The sequence below is a fragment of the Nicotiana tabacum genome, chromosome 14 (assembly GCF_000715075.1).
Source record: "Nicotiana tabacum cultivar K326 chromosome 14, ASM71507v2, whole genome shotgun sequence".
NCBI lineage: Eukaryota > Viridiplantae > Streptophyta > Magnoliopsida > Solanales > Solanaceae > Nicotiana > Nicotiana tabacum.
The window spans coordinates 9,249,401-9,271,260 of record NC_134093.1 but is presented as its reverse complement, the minus strand read 5'-3'; the positions used below and the strand labels follow the sequence as shown (position 1 = coordinate 9,271,260).

Sequence of the window (21,860 nt, the reverse complement as noted above, 5' to 3'; positions counted from 1 at the left end):
TCTAAATAGCACCCAACAACCTTGTTGTCTTGAGACGCTTAACAAATAGGAAATCGCACGTTGGGATGCAATGCACCTAAAGAGTTAAACGCTTATACAATGTGTTTGAACGGTTGTGTGTTTCATCCCGGCCTGTAAATGTACCTTTCCATTCTATACCTCTATCATTTCAATTTTTTGCTCTCTTTTTTTTCTTTTCTTTTTTTTGAATTATTTCACTTTTGTTTTTCCTCTTTTTTCGCTCTTTGTTTTTCTATGTTATTTTTGTCACTCTTTTTTTTACTCAATTGTTTTTCTTTCTTTTTTTCTTTCTTTTTTTCACTCAGTTTATATATGGCTATGATCAAATCCGATAGGGATTGCCTATGTATCATGACGTCGCATGAATCAGATCATTATGTAATTCAGGAAAATCAGGAATGGAGTAAATAAACTAACTCTCTTTTTTTACTTTTTTACAAAACTCAGACCATGAAAGCTTTTAGAAAAAGAAAATATTTTGTTTTTTTAAATTTTGTTTTTTTAAAAATTTTCGAAAGAAAGGCTTTTAAAGAAGAAAGAAAATATTTTTCGATTTTTAGATTTGATTTTGTTTGAAATTTTCGAAAGAAGACTTCTAAAGAAGAAAAAAAAATATTATTGTTTTTTGGATTTTGATACTTTTTCCTTAGAATTTCCAAAAGAACTACTTCTAATGAAGAAAGAGAATATTTTGGATTTTGATTTGAATTTTTTTTTTCTTTTTTTTCTTTGTTTTCGAATAAAAGACTTCGAAAAAGAAGGAAAATATTTTTGGATTTAGTTTTTTTTTTTTGAATTTTCTACGGAAAGAATTCTAAGGGAATTAATGAAAATATTTTTGAATTTTTGAATATTGGAGGCCGGAATTAAGAAAGAAAAAGAAGAAACTCCGAAATTTATTTTGTTCCTCTATCTGTTTTCTAACCTCTCAATTCCCCACTGCTTTGGATTTTCGTTTGCTTTCAATCTAACCAAAAATGTTGAATAAATGGTTCTCAAGTCCGTTTTCTCATGAGTGTGTGTGTGTGGCTGATGGAGATGGAAAAGGGTGGGGAAACGGCTGCTCTAGAGTCTTAGGGTTTAGGGTTCTAGTGTGTTACCTTGGAATTTATATTTGGGGTGTTGGCATTAATAGTGGCCATTGGATTGAAATGGATGAATGGCCAAGATTGAATTACTAAGGGAGATGGGTCAATGGGTAAGAAAAGGGTTTCGGTTAAAAGTAATTGGGAAGAATAAGCATTTGTCTTGCTCGGCCACCAAAATCCAAAAATAAGCTCCCAATTGGCCCAAATTTAATTTTTTCTCATTAAACAAAAATAAAAATAAAAATACTACCAAAATATACTAATTAATCTTAGTTAATAAGAATAAACTATTAAAATAAAACTAATTGTTAAAACAAAAGTATTTTTTTGTATTTTCAAATAATAATCAAAATAGTATCTTTCTAAAAACACCTAATACCTAAATTAAACAGAAAAAATGAAACTATTTTTCTTGTGTTTTCAATTTCATATCTTAAAACTAAAATTGCAGATAAAAATATCTATAAACTCAAATAAATATTAAAAATACTACGAATACTAACGATAATTCTAACGTGCGGGTCAAAATTACGTACTTATAATATTCGAGGGTTCTCTCTATAATCAACCTCGAATATTGGGGGGCATTACCCTCGAATATCGACTTTATCAAGGAAATTACTTCATAATGGAAGGGTCCCGATAGGTGGGATTTATTGTAAGGGCCATACGGTCAAATGAACCGTGCCCTCATAGATTGCTCGAGCCCTAGCATAAAGTATGTACGCATGTATAACTGTTTTACACAAGAATAAAGAGAAGCATCTTTCTTGTAATCATCTTGTCTTTTAAAAATTTCTTATTTACATTTCTTAAGGAATTCCCTGCTTCTGATCCCCTAAAGGTAACGAGCCCAAGGGCCACCTTAACCTGAGATCGAACAATCACTCTCTCACTCGGGGATTGCCATCCGAAAGCAAACTCTAACGATCCAAGATATTAGTCCTCGGGGGCATAAGACTTATTAGGCAACCCTCGAATTTTGAAGGCCACGGCCATCCCGCTCGGGGACTGTTATCCTAGGCAAGCCCAGATAACTCGGGAAAGCAAGTCCATTGTGCGACTTCCGAACTAAAAGGCTACAGCTATATTAATATGACTCGGAGACGTCTAAGACCCGTAACAAAAAATAGGCCTTCAAAAAAGAAAATTTTTCATAACCGGTTTTCAAGGCTACCCGCGGCAAACTATAATCTGAATTACTTACTTTGGGAGAAATTTTCCGGTAACACCAAACCCCCAAGATGCCTTAAAACAGGATAATGTAAAGGCGAGGTTTGTTTGAACTTTCGAACATAACCTAAGCTATTTCATGCTAAGGCATTTCGATCTTTGTGAACACAAATAATAAAACAAAGGAAAATTTTGAAAGCTGAAAGGGAAAGAAAGCCTTATATATATATATATCCAAAATTCTTTTTACAAGGGTCAAATGGCGCTGATACAGAAATTTACAAGGGCCAAAACAGCCTAAAAAAAAGAAAAAACGTCTAAAAAGATACTACGTGGCCTAATATTCACCGGGGGCTACATCGTCTCCTCCGGGGTCTTCACCACCTTCAGGCTCATCCGAGTCTTCAGGCCCCTGAAAATCCTCCTCCTCGGGATAAGCCAGCTTCCTGGCCTTAGCCTCAAATATTTTGGCATTCTTGATCTCAGCCAGTAGCCCTAAGCTCGAACTCCTTCGAGGGCCTCGCTTCGGGATTGCCACTTCATGTGCTCTACCAAATATTTCACTTGATCCTGAGTTGTCTCGGCATCGGCCTTATGTTGGGCCACCTTCTCATCAGCTTCGGCCTTGACCTCAGCAATCTCTGACATGGTCGCCTTAAGTTCCTTGGCCAGATTTTCTTGGTCGGAGACCTCCGAGCTTAGTTGAGACCGGATCTCCTCGATTGTTTTAGCCTGGGTCAAGGACTTCTTCTCTGCAACCCAGAGCTGGGCCTCAGTCGACGCCGATTGTGACTAGACAGTCTCTTTTCCCGAGGTTAAGAGGTCCATGTTTTTCTTTCATTCTTTGGCCTCAGATTTTACTGTATCCACCTCCACCTGAAGATGCCCGATATATTCAAGTATATTTTGGATCTATAGGTTCGAACCATTAGCCAGTGTGTCCAAATCATCATCACTATCTTCAAGTACTCGTCCTACCTGCTCGACCCATTCAGCATGCTCCTTCTGAGCCATTTTTAGCTCGGCTTGGAGTTTCTCGCTGAGAAGCTTGTAGGTATCACTCTTCTCAGTAAGCTCCTGAACCTTGACCTCATGTTTGGATAACTCCTCCCGATATCGGAGGAAAGTTTTATTGTGAAGTACCGAGGCCTGCATGCATAAAGAAAAGTATTACAATTGTTTGCACTTAAAATCTAAAGTATATAGTAAAGAGGCACTCGAAGTTACCCGATTTTAACGTCCATTGAGCTTCATTGAACAAGCAGTGCACTTCCACCTCGTCCATCATGGCCTAGTCCTCTTCGGTCACCAAGCACTAAAGATAGCTAGCAACCCCCACGGGGGGCGGAGAGAACCCTGGCGAGTGTCCTTCGGGATAGAAATAATTATTGACCGCTTTCGCTTAGGATCAGCACTCGAAGACGGGAACCAATCCACTAACTTCGAACTCGAAGAAGACCCACTGGCTCCCGAAAATTGTGCTTTCATGGCACCGGTATGTCACTGAATCTGGTGACGTCCTCCGAGGCGGTATATTCTAAGCCATCGAAGAAGTTATTGAGATCTTTTGCCCCTTGAGGCCCCTCATGTGAGCGCTCTTTTAGCATACCGGCCTCGTTGTTCATGGAGTCGGAGAATAAAAGGTACCCAAAGATATCAATCACCCCAAACGCATCTTTCAGGGCACTTTCCTTTTCCCGAATAGTGTCGGACATGGTCTCCTTATCGACCTCCCTAGTTTAGGGCAAGGAGGCCTGACCTCTCTCCAGTTTAGAGACCCCGGTCACTGCCCTCTCGGCAGCCCCTTGGCTCAATGCAATGCGGTGTTGATTCACATCCGAGCAACCAGCTCGGAATTTTCCTCTTCTTCTTCGAACTCATCCCTCATCCCTCGGACTAAGTTCGATGGGAGGGCGCCGCTGCTTTCCTTAGGTTTGCGCACCTACCTCATTTTTCGTTTCTACTTCTCCGAGTTCGGGGAACTCGGAGCCCCTTTTCTTTTTTTCTCTTTAGCCTGCTTCGGAGCAGGTGATTGGGGGAGGACATCTTCATCTCCGGACGGAGGCCTCATTGCAACATCCTTCCCAAGGCCTACAAAGTAAAAGAGATGAGTAAGCTCGAAAAGAAACCCTAGTGATGTCTTTTATAGGAAAGAATCTTACTGTGAGAACGGGCCTCCCACCGGCCCTTTGAAAGTTTGCGCCACGTGCGCTCAAAATAGGGCTTCTGTGATACGATGCCCTCGACCTACTCCTTGATTCGGGGAACTGCATCCAGCATCCGAGCAATAGCTGCACCACGAAACATCGATAAGAAAAAAGGAAAAAGGAAAAGCAGTAAACGAAATTTTAAAGGCAAAGTTATACTTACATTTCATGTTCCATTTCTCGAGAAATGGCATATCATCAGTCGAGATTAAATCTGAGGTCTTCACTCGAACGAATCGACCCAACCAACCTCGGTCTCGATCCTCGTCTATGCTTGAGAATGTGGCCTTAGAGCCCCGACGGACATGATTTATTAATCCCCCTTGATAGAGTGGGGTACTATACAGACGCATGAGGTGGTCGATGGTGAAAGGACACTTGTCGATTTTACTTACAAAGAAGCGGAGGAGAATTACTATCCTCTAGAAGGAGGGGTGAATTTGACCAAGGGTCACCTCGTACCTCTTACAGAAGGCGATGATGACCGGGTCCAAAGGTCCCAACGTGAAGGTATAAGTGTAAACACTTAAAACCCTCCACGTGGGTAGTAATCAATTCCTCGGGCGTAGGCACCACCACGTGCTTACCAGCCTAATTGTATTCTTTCTTGACCTTGGAGAGAAGGTTGTCGGTTATCGAGTATATATATCTCGAGACCTGCTCGCACCGACCCAGTACGGAAGAGGTTTTTTCGACTTTGAAGTCAGCACCGGTTGGGCACCCCCAGGAACGAACATAGTCAAAGTGGGCTCCAGTGTTTTTTCCTCAGTAACAACAGATGGAACATCTTCCTCTTAGCCGGTCACGAAGCATAGGGAGATTTGTTTTTTAGGGAACAGACTTTAAGGCCTTCGCCATTTTTAGGGAAGCTAAGAAAAAAGAGGAAGTTAAAAAGATTGTGCTTGATAAATTGAGGAAAAGAGCAGAAGTACTTATGAAGTGATCTCAGAAGTAATCACAGAATTGATGTTGGAGAATATAGAAATTTCTAGTGTACGAGGGCAGAGGCTTTGAAAGTAAAGTTTGAATAAGATAATGAGGGGGTATTTATAGTTTGCAAATGACGGTTCAAAATCTGTAATGGCCGACCAGTAACTGACGAACATTTAATGCCATTTAAGACGTGACAAACGAGACGTTTCGTCAGTTTTGTCATTTCTGGCGCAAAGAGTCTAGACGATGATCGAGGGCTCATATCGTTTCTCGTCGTTTACTCTTCGAAAAATAAGGGGACTATCTATATACGGTCGAAACCGGGCTCATCTATTGCATGACCGGTCGGGACTGAAACATGATGGGTTGAAGCTCGACCCCGGATTATATCGAGCCAAGTTACGAAGTTTGATCATCGATCCCCTGACTCTGGAACTGACCCCCACTCCGAACAAGATCGAGGAAACTTTATCATGACAAATAACGAAAGACCAAAATATATGCAATCGGTCGGTTATCACGGCGGAAATCTCGGCACGTATCGAGGAGAGGTTGATTAGTTAGCAAATTATGAAGTTCTCTACCTTTTATAGAATTGTATTTAGAGTAGGACTCCCCTACTATATAAAGGGGGTTTTATCATTTATAAGACATATTGTAACATGCATCAAAAGGCAATACATTGTTATTTCTAGTTCTCATTATCTTGTTATTCTGTTTTGACATCGATTGAGGAATTTTCTGACTCCAGGGTGACCGACCTTCAAGGCTAACACTGTTCAACTTGTGTGGTTTGAATTTGCTTTTCTGTCATTGATTTAAATACTAATTTGATTTTCTCAATTTGTGTCAAATTATATCACGTATCCTTAAAACCGTGAACAAATTCAATTATTATCCGATTTTGAGGGTAAACAGTAAGTCCAAATTCCAACATTCCAATCTTGATGGGAAAAAGTAACCAATCATTCCATGTTACTGCAACTCATATGCGGATGCAACTCACATACTTAGGGCATCTCCAACCCTCCCCTATTTCTCCATAATGGGGCATTTTTTGCCATAATGGAGCTCCAATGCTCCCATATTTTTGCCCCCAAAATGGGCGATGAATAGTGTTACTTCAAATATGGAGTGACACTATCTATTTCCTCTATTACTATTCATGCTTATTTTTTTATTATTATTATTATTTAACTCTTTTAATTTATCTCTTTATATATATCTATCTATGTCTATGTAATATCTTTAAAATATTAGTTTTACATCTTAACTTTAGCGTATAATTTTGATAAATTAATTTTCGTGCATTTATTATTTTTATATAAAATTGTAAGTTAATTTTATTATAAGTTATAATTGTACAAAAAATATATAATCATCTCAAAAAATAAATGGTGCAAATATAAAATATTAGATGTTGCTAAAATTGAAAGGTGCGAAAACAAAAAACAGGACCATCACATTTTTGGAGAAAATAAGTGTTACATAATATAATAATTGCATGTATTATACTGCACAACATGCTAATAGAGGATGAACGTGATCTTAATGCACCAATTCAAGATGATTGGGAATGTCCACCTCCAATGGTAGAAATGGTAGTATATGAAAATCATCGATTTGAGCAATTTTTAGCTCAACACAAAAAAATTAAGGACAAATATGCTCATCTTGTACTTCGTAATACATTAATAGATCATTTATGGGAGCATACTAGAGATGAAAGTTAAATATTTATGTAACATTTAATATAATTTTTACCATAATGTTATATGTATTTAATTATGTTGTATCTCAATAATTTTACTTTTATTTAAAAATAAAATTTAAATAAAAGATAATAATATAATATTAAATAGAGAGAAGAATATAAAATAGAATATTCTTTTTTGGAGTAAAAAATAGAGTAATGGTTGGAGTAACTTTACTCCATTTTGGAGTTTACTGCATTCTGGAGGAGAAAATGGAGGCAAGGGTTGGAGATGGCCTTATGCCATTATTAAAGATGAACTTCGTTTTGCTTTGTGGATATAGAGAGTGGAAGGGGAGGTGAGGCTGGATTCACAGGTCATCCCTAAGAGAGAAAGTTTTAAGTACCTCGGGTCTATTATTCAGGGGGGTGGGGAGATCAATGAGGATGTCACACAATGTATTGGGGCTGGATGGATGAAATGGAGACTCGCTTCCGGTGTTTTGTGATAAGAAGGTGTCACCGAAACTTAAAGGAAAGTTCTACAAAATGGTGGTCAGACCAACTATGTTGTATGGAGCTGAGTGTTGGTCAGTTAAGAATGTTCATGTCCAGAAGTTGAAGGTAGCATAAATAAGGATGTTGAGATGGATGTGTGGGCACACCAGGTTAGATAGGATTAGGAATGAAGTTATTCGCGACAAGGTGGGTGTGGCTCATATTGAGGTCAAAATGCTGGAAGCGAGGATTATGTGATTTGGACATGTGAGGAGGAGAAGAACGGATGCCCCGGTGAGGAGGTGTGAGAGGTTGACATTTGAGGGCCTAAGGAGAGGTAGGGAGAGGCCAAAGAAAAATTGGGAAGAGGAGATTAGGCATGACATGGCGCAACTTCAGCTGACCGAGGGCATGATCCTTGATAGGAAGGTGTGGAGGTTAAGAATTACGGTAGTAGGTTAGGTGGTATAGATTGTTCATAATAGTGTGTATTCTTGAATTCTGTTGGTATTATGTTTCTATGACTAGCTGTCGTTTCTTCCATTTTAGTCATCTTACTATCTTGTTATTTTTATGCTGCTTTTACATGGATTTTTGGTATTGTTTCTTCTTGTGTTTTCTGTCATTACTGTGGTGCTTATGCTTTCTTGAGCCGAGAGTCTATTGGAAACAACCTCTCTATCTTCACAAGGTAAGAATAAGATCTGCGTACACACTACCTTTTCCAGACTCACTATGTGAGATTATACTAGGTATGTTGTTGTAGTCCTTATTTTGTTTAACTAGGTTATTGCTATGAAGTTAAAACTCATGGATTGAAGTGTATGGGCACTCTGCAAAACTGTGGAACTTGACCCTAATTACTCAAAATCGTCACATCAGAGATGGTTACAAAAAATGTTTTTACAAAAAATAATTATTAACTCCAACTTCATCAAAAGAGTTCTAAGATATAAAGAGCAACAACTACAAATACCAATTAAAGGTAAGAAGATCTCAAATTTCTCAAATATGAGATGCCTTAGGATTGATAATACAAATGGCTTTAAGCTTGAACGAGCTGAAGAACCCCAACATTTATGAAACAACACCTTCATGTTGGTTAGTCAAAATTACTCACACCCAGAAGATGAAAGTTGCAGAGATTAGGATGCTGAGATGAATGTGCGAGCACACTAAACTAGATAAGATTAAGAATGAAGATATTCGAGTGAAGGTGGACGTGGCTCCCATGGAAGACAAGATGCGGGAAGCTAGGCTTAGATATTTCAGGCACGTGAAGAGGAGAAGCCTAGATGCACCGGTAAGGAGATGTGAATGGCTGGCCTTGACGGGTATGAGAAGAGGTAGAGGGCGGCCTAATAAATATTGGGGAGAGGTGATCAGGCAAGACATGGTACGGATGCAGATTTCCGAGGACACAGCCCTTGATAGGAAGTTGTGGAGGTCGAGCATTAGGGTTGTAGGTTAGGAGATAGGAGGCTAGTATGATGGTGTTTTGTTTTAGGCTCCTAGTGGCTCCAGTTGTGTTCTTAATACTTCATTAAGGTCGTAAGTTAGGCTGTAGTATGTTTAGTGGCCCTTTGTGTATATATTATTCCCTTGCGTCCGTAGTATTGTGCCTTTGTTACTGCTTAGTGTTATTACTTTGCTATCTATTTTTTGGTTATTGTGTTGCTGGTGTTATTTTTCTGATTTCCTTTGCTGTTAGTGATACACTGTCTCTTTCCTTCTCATGCCGAGGATCTATCGAAAACAGTCTCTCTACTCCTACGGAGTAGGGTTAAGATTTACGTACACACTACTTTCCCCAGACCCCACTTGTGGGATCTCATTGTGTTGTTGTTGTAGTTGTTGATGTGCTTATTTTAGTTTCTAAGGATACAAATCCTAATGGTTTATGCAGGTTCATTTTACATAAAAATATTATCCGTACAACTAAGGTTGTGCTGGCTCACCGGCATGATAGTACCAAAAGAGTTTCATCTATAGCCCATTAATTCTATCATTTTACTCCGTCTATAAAATACGTGGTTCATTTTATTTGTTGAATTTACATTCTTTCTGTTGTGAATCTTTCACTTGCCTAATTCAACATATAATATGCATATAATCATAAGTTATATACTAATTAATAAATTGACAAATGTTTCTCAGTAAAAAAATAAATTTAAATAGGACAAAATATTTAAAGAGAAACAAATACCATATTCGTCACCACAACACTTAAAAAGCAATACACAAAAAATTTGATATGTTCATGTTTATTATATACAATTCAAAAATTAATACACAATCACATAAATACAAACATGCAAAGGAATAGAAAATTTGCTTATCTTAAATAGTCAATGAGAATTTCAGGCTTGAAGAGGCGAGAGATTTAGGCTGAAAAAATACATGAGACAATGAGTATCGATGTAAGAGTTATGTTCTAAATAAGAATATTTTAGGGATAAAATAGTAAAAATTTGGTCAAACTTAAAATGCTTATAAGCTAAAAATTCATAAGCTGTGAGTTACAAACTTATGATTTTTGATTTATAAATATTTAATTTATAAGTACTTTTAACTTTATCAAACGCATAGATAAACCGAAAAGTGGTTAAGCCAAACACCCTCGGTTCAATTTCAAATAATTCACTAGGTGCGCAATGGAAACAATATACAGTGAACGAAAGGTTCCTAGTCAAAACAGGAGGTGTATAAGTAAATCTGACTCAATTTTAAAATTTTAAATATTAGGAATTCTTATACCGGACAAATAAGGATAATATTTAATACAAACAAATTTTTTGATTGATTTCAAACTATAAATATTAGTACTAGGAAGTCTTTGTGCGTCGTTTCACATATTAGGACTCTTCCCTTTCCTTCAATTTCGTCAATTAGGGTTTTTTCTCATCGGAGAAAAAAAAAATGGAGATACCGTTCCAAGTGACTTTGTCCGTCCCTGAATATGTGAACAAATACGGAGTTGCAGGGACACCACAATATGTTTGGGATCAAGAGGAGGTGTTGGCTGGTAAGTTTGCAGCATTTTTCATTTTTTTTCTTAATTTAAAAACTTCCGACATCTTATTGTCAATTGTTTTTTGTGTAGGAAGGATAATAAACAAACGTGCGGCTTCTGCAATGCTGTTTTGCTATGATTTAGAGAATGAAGGTGCCGTCGTTCAAGTTAAGGCACATGTGAGGTGGTTATATTACACACTAATCTTTTTTGTTATGTTATTTTCTGAGTTTTAATTTTATGCCAAAAGGCTTAGCCTGCATTCTTGTGCTATTACTATGACCAAAGCAACAGCATTTTTTAAAATCAAACTATAACCTTGGAATTGCAACATAATGGCGACATAAATATAATGAAACCTGGTTGCCGCAACAATTATTAGCTACTGGTGTGACTGCAATGGTTTTGGCTGGCTAATGTTTTTAGTGTCAATTCAAATGGGTTTGTTCTCTGCCTGAATCTGTAAGTGTTTCTGGTGTCAATTTTGTTTGGTTCGTAGAATTTTTGGTGAGAAAAGCTTCTCCTATTTTTAATGAATATGATGTTGCTAAAGTTTTGGTTTAAGACTTTTGAAGCTCAACTCTGTTCTAATGCCGTGAAACAAGAATGACAAAACTGGACATACTCCCAATCTTAGCTAAAAACTCTATAACAGGGCCTGAAGCTCCCTGCACTTTTGCGCTATATAATTTTCTCATATTTGGAGAGTATCTATTCATATTGCAGCAAGAGTTTACAAGATTATGGTTGTGATGCACTTAGTATAACTCTTTGCCTCATTCTCAATAAAATAAAATAACTCTAGTCCATTTACACTGTCAATCCTTAAATCTTTCTCTACCTATTGTCCACCCTATAGAAAGAGGAATGTCATTCAAAAAAAGACTTTGAACTTTTTCTTGCTGAAATTTCAGACTTTCCGTCAAAGAAAGAGGATTGACATTCAAGTTGTACTCCAAATTAGTATCACTTGCTTGAGATTGTGTTTTCATGATATATGATATTCTTAGGTTTAGACGACCAGTAGTGCTGATATTATTATGTTGCAGATTTAAAATTTTTATAATCCAAAGCCAAAATGCTGTCCTTTAGCTTGTTCTAGTTGGATAAAAAATTTGGAGCCACTTTTTGAGTTATACGAATTTATCTTCTGTTATTTTCGAATGTTGACGACACTATGCTTCATTGGTGATGGGGAAGAGATACAATGTAAAACAAAAAACTATGCTCTTTTAATACGTGACAAACACATCTACTGTTTTGCGTGAGGAAGCGATCTTTGTTGCTCTATGGTCTTGCAAGCTTATGTCAAGTGCATGAAAGATCTCAACTTGTCTATAGTCGAAATATGGCAATTCTATATGCTATTATGCTTTGAGGAAGCTATCTTTGTTATCCATGGCTGATATCAGTGGCATCATCGACAGTTTCAGTGCATTGTTGTGAAATTCTGGTCGTAAACTCTTGTGTTTGCTTATTTGCATAAGTTACTTTTTATTACTGAGAACTATTATGTCTTGATTTATGTGCAGCGAATCTGGGTTGCCTCAATACGAATTTACTGAATTTCATTCTGGTCTGAAGCTTGGAGATGTTGTTGGAATTGTTGGGCTTCCAGGTTTGTATTTGTTTATGTTCTATGTGGTAGTTTTGGTTTTGGTGTTAAAAAAGGTTATGTTAAAAGCTTGATGAATATGAATGGATTTTGTGACCTTCAGGATATTTATCTTTTATCCGAAGAGGCGCAAATTAGAGTATGCACTTGTAGCAGCTTGCTACCGCTGCAGATCAAAAGTAGATCATTGCATTGGTCCCTGACTCTGAAACCTTCGTTTGAATTCAAATTAAATTAAGCTGGTCTTTCCGCATAACACAAATTTTGAAAGAGGAGGTCAATAACGTGTTAGAGATGGTGCACAGATAATTGTCTTTTCATAATTGATTTTCAAAAAGTTTAATGTGGAGGATTATTTGCTTCGGAAGGAAGATTAATTGTGACAAAGCAGAAAGTTTTTGGAAAACTATGGTAGTCAATGAAAAGAGTAACATAAGATTCTAACAGCAAATACAAAAGTTTCGAGCTTTAATAGAATGGAAGAGGAATGATGTAATGTTGAAAATTGATACAAATGGAGGCTGAGAGATTAGATGCGTGCATTTGTTAGGAGAAAGAGAAACACGGGATTTAGTGGAAATTGATGCAAAGCTTTTTCTTGCTTTTACATGCATTTAGGTTTCTGGGCTTTGCCACAGTTTCTCACTTCGAAAATTATTGTCTGCACTGCTAAGATCTCACTTTTTAGGCTATAGAAAATTATAGTACTTATGTTTAGGTTTGGTAACATATTCTTCTATTTTCTTCCTACCTCGTTTATCAGGAAACAGGAATAGGGGAGGGGTGACTATTTATCCCAGATCATTCGTAGTGTTATCTCATCGTCATCATATGTTGCCACTGCAAAGAGGTGCCCCGCTGGATACAACTAAGGTTAGCGACCTTTATTTTGCATGTCTTATTACTGGTTAATCAAATTACAAAGAAATCAAAAACTTGAGATATCTTACTCTGCATTGGTTTGCTTCTGCTAGTATAAATATTTGGTATCATGCTTGCACAAGCAACAGTTTCTCCAATGGTCCTGTAATGTTTCTTCAAATATCTCTCTAATCTAAAGCTTCTCATGGTCTAATAGGCGGCTTTGCGAGTTAGTCAGGATGCTTCTATCGTCACAACTGCTGATCATCGTGCTGGAAAGATCGAGGCTGAATTCTATGACAAGGTAAGCAGAGGTATTTTTGGTGTTATGAATGATCTCTCCCACACCGATACAGATAAAAAGGACATTTAAAAAAAATAAAAATTTAAAAAATAAAGGGAAATAGGAGAGATGAGTCTGGATTTGGTTTCTTAACATTTTTGAGTGTCTGTTATTTGTATTGGTATATATGCATCAGATTCTTCAAGAGAAATATGAGGTGTTTGTGGAAGCAACAGTTTCTCCAGTGAGTCCTGTAATGTGGTATATCTTTCTAATCTAATGCTTCTCATGGTCTAATAGGTGGTTTTGGAAGGCAGTCAGAATGCTTCTATTATCACAACTACTGATCATCGTGCTGGGAAGTTTGAGGCCGAATTCTGTGACAAGGTAAGCAGAAATATTTTTGGTGTTAGGAATGATCCCCCACCCCAATAAAGAGAGAGAAGACAGAAGACAAGTCTGCATTTGGTATCTTAACATTTTTGAGTGTTTGTAATTTGTATTGGGATATGCATCAGATTCTTCAAGAAGAAATAGGATGTGTTAAAGGGCTTTTTGGAACAACAAAGGCTTTGGCTTCCAATCTTGATGGGAAAAGGTAACCAATCATTCCATGTTATTGCAGCTCATATGTGGAGGCCATTATTAAAGATGAACTTCGTTTTGCCTGTGTGCGGGTTCTCCGGTTTTAGATTTTAATGGAATAACTTATTTCTAAAAATTGTCTTCTTACCTTTTCTCTTCACGGGAAATCTCAACTTCTGCTGTCATCTCGGGCTCTCGACTTTCTTTGTAGTACTCACTGCTACCTCCAGTTTTATTGAATTGCTTAAATATTGAAAGGTAATGATTAATGAACAAAAAAGGTTCCTGTATAAGTAAAAGGAGGACTTATTTAGAAAACTCAGATAGAAAATTAAGTCAACCATTTTTCGGACGGGAAGAGTGAAATAAGTTGTTGGTAATGTTTTCTTCAACATGCTAGCTTACTGCCCATTGCCATTGGTGCCGGTGTGGTATGTCCTTGTTAGTTCTCTCTCTCTCTCTCTCTCTCTCTCTCTCTCTCTCTCTCTCCAAATTGTGGACCAAGTAGTAAGTTTTGGGTCCTTTCAACTAAACGGCGAAAAGAGGAAATGAATGACATCATCTTTAAGTTATTGAAGTTTTACATATTTAGTGTGTACTTGTTTAGATAAAAGAAAATTTTGTGCTTGGTCTCACATGTGCGTCACTATAATAGTTTGTTGAGATCATGGGCAAAAGAAACAAGAAGTGTTTAGGAAGTTTGTTGAAATCATGGCAAAGTAACAAGAAGCGTTATCCTTACACTTACATTTCCATCCTAATTCTTGCTCTCTTAAAGATGTAAACCTTCAAAATCTCAATAAAGTTGGATACATATATATCAGTATCATGGTTCCTATTTTTATATTAGGTTGAAATTGAGTTGATTCAATTATTTTTGGATCATCAGCTTGATATATTAAAGGGGTTAGATTTAGATTTGTGTTTGCTTCCATGTTACTCCCTGCGCCCCTATCTCGCTCATTTTGATCCTTTTTAACTGCCTTTATGGGTTTGTGAGATTTATTTAGAGTAAAAAAAAACATCTGGTGTTTGTCTAGGACCTTTGCTGTATGATTAGAGACTTGTGTGTCAGTGTATGGTAAATCTGAGGTTTACAGTATCTGTAATTTGTTTTCCAAGACAAATTGTTAAGTATTCTAGTGAAATGGGGCCAAATAGAGCTGAAAAGTATAAAGAATTCATATAGTTGACTCCAACTAGTTTGACATTGCGGTGTAATTGAAGCCCCAAACATGTTGAGATATGCTTGCGCTAATGGGGAATCTAGTGGGTGGGGTTTGCAAATTTGATGCCTCCTGTTTTCTGGTAGGAATCTTATCAGGAAAAGCTTTTATTATGTTTGGTGTGTGCATTGTGGTGGGCTTTTGCAAATCTGATGCCCATGCTCTATTACTCCACTGGAGGGAGTCCAATGGAAATTGTTCATGTGCTATGTGCCGTCTGCTCTCCTTTAGTATCTATTTGAATCTTCTGCAAGTTGTCAAAGTACAGTGTTACATGACAAAAGTAATGGAGCAAGTACTTATCTCCTTTTTTTTTTTTTGGGGGGGGGGGGGGGGTTTGGTTTGTCACGTCTTTTTCTTTGGTTGGTGGAAATTCATAGCAACCGGTGAGCCTCTCTTTCCAAACATTGGTGTTTGGTTTGTCACGTCTTTTCTTTGGTTGGTGGAAATTCATAGCAAGCGGTGAGCCTCTCTTTCCAAACATTGCAACTTTATCTCGTAGGTAGATCGTGCTTGGTGCAACAATATACTTAAGTTCTCGACTTTGGCAGTTTTTTTGTGCACAACACAGCCTTAAAGAAAGAAAAAGCTGCACAAGTTCTTTAACTTCCTTGCTTGCAGTTGCATCCTAAACCTTGTGGCAGCTGAAAATATCTTGAAATCGTTCTCACAAATTCTTGACATGGTCCAGCAAATGTATCTTTCGTTATTGCCCCGATCTTATCTTTTATCTTATGTCTGCCCCATAACTATGTGATTTAAGTTTCTGAAATACCCGAGTATGTGATGTAATCCCCCAATTGTGTATGGTTTCTAATTTACCCGTTATATTGCTTACTTCTGGATGGTATAATGTTGATAAATTTCCATGTTTGTGTATGCTTTATGCCGATCCGATGACCGGGTTAATTGATTCTTCCACCCTGAATGTCGTGTGAACTCCCTATTTGATTTTGCAGTTTCACAAGTGGCGGTGGTGAAGATGGATATGTGGGAGTGCATCCTCTTGACCATGATTACTTCAGCTGTTCAGCAGCATGATTTAGATTTTGATAATATCTGGTTAGGGCAGTTGGCTTCTCTTTGGTGTCCGGTAGAAGAGTGGTGTTTATTGCTGTTTCTCTGGAAATGTCCTTCCGGTAGAAGATGGATATGTTTTTTTTTTTTCTGTTAGAAGAGTAACGTGTTGTTTATGGATAAGCCAAGCAACATATTTATTGGGTTATTTACTTGCTAGTAGTAGATAGTTAGGCGTATCTGTTTGTGCAAATTTCAAACAAAGTGATATATATATATATACTTTTTATGAAATGCCTCTGCTACTAATGTAATTTACACGGTCTTGATGATGTGGTACTTTTCAAGAAGCCACACACACCCTACAGGTGAAAGAACATGGTGTAGGTTTAACTCCTTTTTTTTGTATGTGTGTTATATGCCAAATGTACATATATTTTGGGTGCTTTTTGGCTAACGAATGCAATTAGTTTTGGCCAACTAACCTAATTTGTTTTTTGCCCTTTGGTTATGCTTCTCTCATCATCAATTTTTCCGTTGGGGCATTGGTCTTTACAATATCAACCAATTTTCTTCATATTACATTATTACTTTTCTCGTTGCTTAGTGTAATCAGGGAGTAAACTCTTTAGGCATCTTTGAACCGTCCACTCCTATTGCTTTAGGGGAAAAAAGAAAAAAGAAAAAAAGAACGCAATGGAAATGGTATTTGGGGTGGAAGGATATAATGAAATATACTACAATATACTTTTTAACAAGGAAAAAAAAAAGAACACCGTAGTATCTATGAATTAAACATATTTTATTATATTACTATTCTAGAGGTCTCCATTGACATATTAAAGATATTTTCATAGCACTTCGTTTTTTGTCATGATCGTGAAGTTTAATTAATCTTGGGACCATATATGTTGTTACTCACCCATCATAAGTTCCACATATATATGTTGTAAACCACAATTATATATTTGGAGGCTACACAACGTAATAGGATAGTTTTCGTTGATTGATTCTTACATTCCATGATAAGATGTTCACTAACATTGATTATGACTAATAATGCATCCCCCAGATTCTAGTTCCAAAGCTTCTATCTCACACCCACTAAAGTCCACCCCAAATTCTTTGCTCAACTTGATGATATTTTGATGCACCTACCCAAATCGATACTTCAAATTCCAGGTCTTCTTCTGCCTCTAAGTTCTGATGGTTTAGAGGCTCAACTTCTTCAATTGTCCAGTCCACAAACATATCAGTTTCTACTGCTTGCATGTGCATGTTATTGTAATCCTCTAGGTCATCTCCCTTCCCTTCATTCTCAGCAATAATTAATATGGCATTATCCTCTAGCAAAGCATCTTGTTGTTTTCCTTCATCTCCATCCTCATTCCTCATTTCTTTCTCTTCTTCTTCTGAACTGTTGTTGTTTTTGTTTTCCCTGGATTCCTTCGCCAAAGTTGTTATTTGTTTTCCCGTTGGAGATTCGAACTATTATCTCTTCATTTAAAGGGGTCTGTTTTGGGCTTTTAAATGGGCTTTTTAAAAGCCTTCTCTTCATAAATAATTTGGGCCAAAGAATCTGTGCCCAATTTCTTTGTATTATAAAGTTGAGTAGCCTTATTATCAGTGACTAAAATGTCACGTGACTGATCACATGATCTTTTAGGGATAGGCTGCTTTGAACTACCTACGTGTCCCATCACAACTTTATAACATTGAGCCCCTCCCCCTGCAATTTGGTTGTCCTCTATTACCCGCTGGGTCGAGCAGCTGTCTTCTCCGTTTACACCGGCGATAGTTCTCACCGGCGATTCACACCACATTTGAATCTCGAAGACTACTACTTCAAATTCTATTTTCACTGCTTTAGGAATTGCAGATCCATCTCTTCTCACCTTTATTCTTGCCCATTTCAAGTGATTCTTTAGTTCCGTCTCCTCCTCCGTTTCAATCCATCCACCACAGAATTCTCCTACTTCTTTGAATACTTTTTGAGACCACAAGTGTAGTGGGAGCCCTACTATCCTAATCCATGCATGATTCAACCTTTTATTTCTTGGAATTGTCACTATCATTGGACTCCACCATTGAAGCTTAACTTTGTGCCTCTTCCAGTACCAGTCGCTTCTTAGTACATGGTCAGCGATTACTTTGTTGAGTATTGAAGTTTACAGAGAGATTGGAAAAATGTAAAGTAGGGTTCATATTGTTTGAGAAGGTTCGAGAGAACCGACCTCTCTCTATATCTCTGATGGAAAATATTTTATCTATCTGTCTTATTACAAAGAACAGGATGCCACTTATAAATAGTATAGTGGTCCTGATCCGTTGGCCCAACTAACACAGACAAATGGATTCTTTATCTAAGTTACAAGAATGGCCCAAACACTTTAGCCTTTATCTAATATTCCAACAGCTCCCCTCAAGTTGGAGGGTGATAAAACCCCCAACTTGCGAAGATGAAAATGATGAGCAGGTCCAGGAAGAGCCTTGGTAAGAATATCAGCAACTTGAGCATCATTGGGAACATGATCCAAGCGAATCAACCCATCACCAATTTTACCTCTGACAAAATGACAGTCGAGCTCTATATGTTTAGTCCGTTCATGAAATACTGAATTGCGTGCAATGTGCAAAGCTGCCTGGTTGTCACAAAATAAATGAATGGGAGAAGGAGGAAGGCCAAAATCAGACAACAACCTGGAAAGCCAAGTGACCTCAGCTGCAGCTTTATTCATGGCTGTACTCAGCTTCAGCAGAAGAAAGAGAGACCACATGCTGCTTCTTGGATTTTCAACTCACCAAACAATCACCAAGGAAAACACAGAAACCAGTCACAGATCTTCTACTATCAGCACAAGAAGCCCAATCACTATCACAATATACTGTCAAGGAAAGATTATGTGAATGACTGAAGAAAAGTCCAAAATCAGAAGTGCCCTTCAAATACCTCAACAAGTGTAAAGCAGCCTGCATATGGGGAACACACTGCCTTGGATCCTGATGATGGTTATATAACGATCGTGTCTGTTATAGTTCCTCACACAGAATGTCTCTGAAAAACGGTCTTTGCTCTTCCATCTTTTCACATAGTTTCCTTTCACCTTCGATGCTCCCTTTAGATTTTCGCATAGCCACACCATCGTCTTTCTGCTGAATGTAGTCCTTCTGATTAGGTTCCTTCCTCGTTCTGTCCACTCATACCATTCTTCAACATTGAATGAGCATCTCTCTATCTCATAAGATTTGAAGCCCACTGTAAAATATATGATGTTGCTCTCCTTCATTGTAGGCATTTCTCGTTAGACTGAGTGATCAAAGGACTATAACTAACTAATAAAAAAGAAAATATTTTTTTTATCGGTGAACACAATAGGTGATCACTGGATTTTAGGAAAGAAAGGAAGATTCCGGCGAGAAAGTACACCGGAGAGAGTCCCTACAGTCCTAGGAAGTAGGAAAGAGAGCATCCTTGGAAATTGTGCCTGAGAGCATTTAGAATTTTTTTATAAAAATAACTTTGATTCAAAAAGAAAGATTCAGAAAATTTACTTTCACAAGCAAAGTTCCAAGTAATCCATGGGATAAAACTGATTAAAGTTCATAGTAGTTCAAAACATATTCGGTCAAATTACAAAAAGAGACCATGAGCAACAAAAAAAAGTTGGTCGGTTGACCAAATATACTTTATTTTTTTTACTAGATGGCATGTGCGAAATCATTGTATATAAGAGATCCAACATTGCGAAAGGTAATTTCATTCCTGTTTTAATTGTTTAGTTGGATAACAAAAATTAAAGGAAGCAATACCATCAAGCTAAAATATCAATGTGCTTAATATTAACATAAAGTGCTCACGGAACAAAGTTATAAAAGTATATTCTTGAGCTTGCTAGAACACAAGAATATTTGGCTAAAAGCCCCGTTGTTCGCTTTAATACACCTTTGATTACATGCTAGAGGCATAGAATGTTCTTGATTCCTCATTACCCTCCATAGCACTTTGAGTGTTGGGTGGGACCTTTTTTTTTTCTAGTCAAAGGAATATATTCGTTTATAATGGGGAAAAAATCTAGCATACAAGAGGTATACCAAGATAAAATAGAGAACCTATAAAACTAAATAGTTCTCTACAACACCCATTCTTCAATTCAAATAGGAACCTCATGGGTGCGCCGACAAGAATAAGGCCATGGTAGGTGCCGTATCAGGATTTTCCTATATACTCCAGGTTTTCCCACCTTTCAACCATGGCAATCTTCTTCCCATGCTACTCTACAAACTTTCTACATGCTTCTATTTTAAAAATTAAGTTTCATTTAAGCTAGCTTATTGCCCGTCTATCTATTACACGTTGGTTCGCGTCTAGTTTCTTGTAAATTTATTTCAACTCCAATCTACTTCCTCCTATGAGTCAACTCAAGATAAACTTTTGTATTACAAATCTGCATTAATGTCATGGGCGGCTTTCCATCCATTCCCCATGACCCCTTGGACGCGCCCCGTGGCGTCCTGGCAAGCCTCCCAACGCCCAGCGCCACGATCGGCCCCGTGGTCTCGGCACCTCCAAGTGACAAGCGTGCATGTGCCTCTGTCGCCCCCCCCCCCCGATAGCCATCACCAGCACCCAGCCATAGGCAGATGCGAACAGCGCCGCGCGCGCCGACGACGCCGTGTGCGCATACCCTAATACTAAAGACAAAGTTGCTGCCAACAGACTTGTTTCTACTTTGTACAAGACTAAGTCCTTTTTATTGTAAATATATAGTAGTTTTACTGCATTTTCTTTAAGTGTGCTTTTACAACTTATTTAGGTAAGTCATGTAACTTTGGTTTATTTTTTTTAAGCATTATTAAAGGGGATCAAGCAAGCAAACAATTCTTTGTACTGGTGTCTCTCCCCCCGACACCGTGTTGTTTTTCTGTAATAGATTTCATTCAATGCAATAAAGCTTTCTTTCATTCTCAATTCTTTTTTCTGCCCTCTCTCAATTTCTCATGACATTGGTTTTCCCGTACGAAACTGACAATCTAGTCTAGCGTACGAAGGGGACCTCAGTTGGCGGACAGTTATCGCATTGTCATCGATTGCTTAGCCTTATGTCGCCCTTCCAAAGAATCTCAGGAAGGCGCAACGTAACAGTTGGTATCATAGCCTAGGCTCGACATCGGACGAGGGATTACATTGCAATTACCATCATTTCTGACCATGGTGAAATATAGGGATCGCATCGCGACCCTTGAGGGGACAGTTGACGCATTATGGCCCATCGTGGAAATGATGCCTGACCTAAAGACTAGCCTAGTGTAAAGGTTGGACGACCTGGACCGCAGACTTGTCCAGGCCGAAGTTGACATAGAAAACATCAGTCACGACTCTGATGGAGACTGACAAACGGTAGCCACAGAGGCATCCGAAATTTTTGGTAAATTCAAGGTCCTCCAGCAGGAGCGTGCCAAGCGAGGATTTAGCCAATAGGGAACAAGAGGCAGACAGGGTGACTGCCATGCAACAAACTATAAACAACTTGATAGGTCAGCTCAACGTTTTCAATGCTGCTTTACAAGGCCTACTTCGAGGAGGCGAAAACCAATCTGGGGGTGGTGTGAACCTCGCCCCTATGGCACAAAAATTGAAGATTCCTGA

The 21,860-nt window shown here is 38.0% G+C and overlaps 1 protein-coding gene across 1 annotated transcript; it reads left to right on the top strand.

Annotated features, from left to right (window-relative positions):
- The first annotated feature begins 10,423 nt into the window (after positions 1-10,423).
- LOC142168676 (uncharacterized) lies at positions 10,424-16,507 on the top strand. Its single transcript, XM_075229285.1, has 8 exons — positions 10,424-10,638; positions 10,717-10,810; positions 12,159-12,244; positions 13,005-13,114; positions 13,320-13,406; positions 13,686-13,772; positions 13,904-13,983; positions 16,156-16,507. Exons 1-8 carry the CDS (start codon positions 10,533-10,535, stop codon positions 16,235-16,237), a joined length of 732 nt encoding a protein of 243 aa, XP_075085386.1. The 5' UTR covers positions 10,424-10,532; the 3' UTR covers positions 16,238-16,507.
- Positions 16,508-21,860: the final 5,353 nt, after the last annotated feature.

Excerpts from the sequence above, each read along its gene's own strand:
- LOC142168676 (XM_075229285.1), top strand. The coding sequence starts at position 10,533 with ATGGAGATACCGTTCCAAGTGACTTTGTCCGTCCCTGAATATGTGAAC. Across the intron at positions 10,811-12,158 it reads CAAGTTAAGGCACATGTGAG|CGAATCTGGGTTGCCTCAAT; the intron begins GTGGTTATATTA and ends ATTTATGTGCAG. Across the intron at positions 13,773-13,903 it reads AGGCCGAATTCTGTGACAAG|ATTCTTCAAGAAGAAATAGG; the intron begins GTAAGCAGAAAT and ends GATATGCATCAG.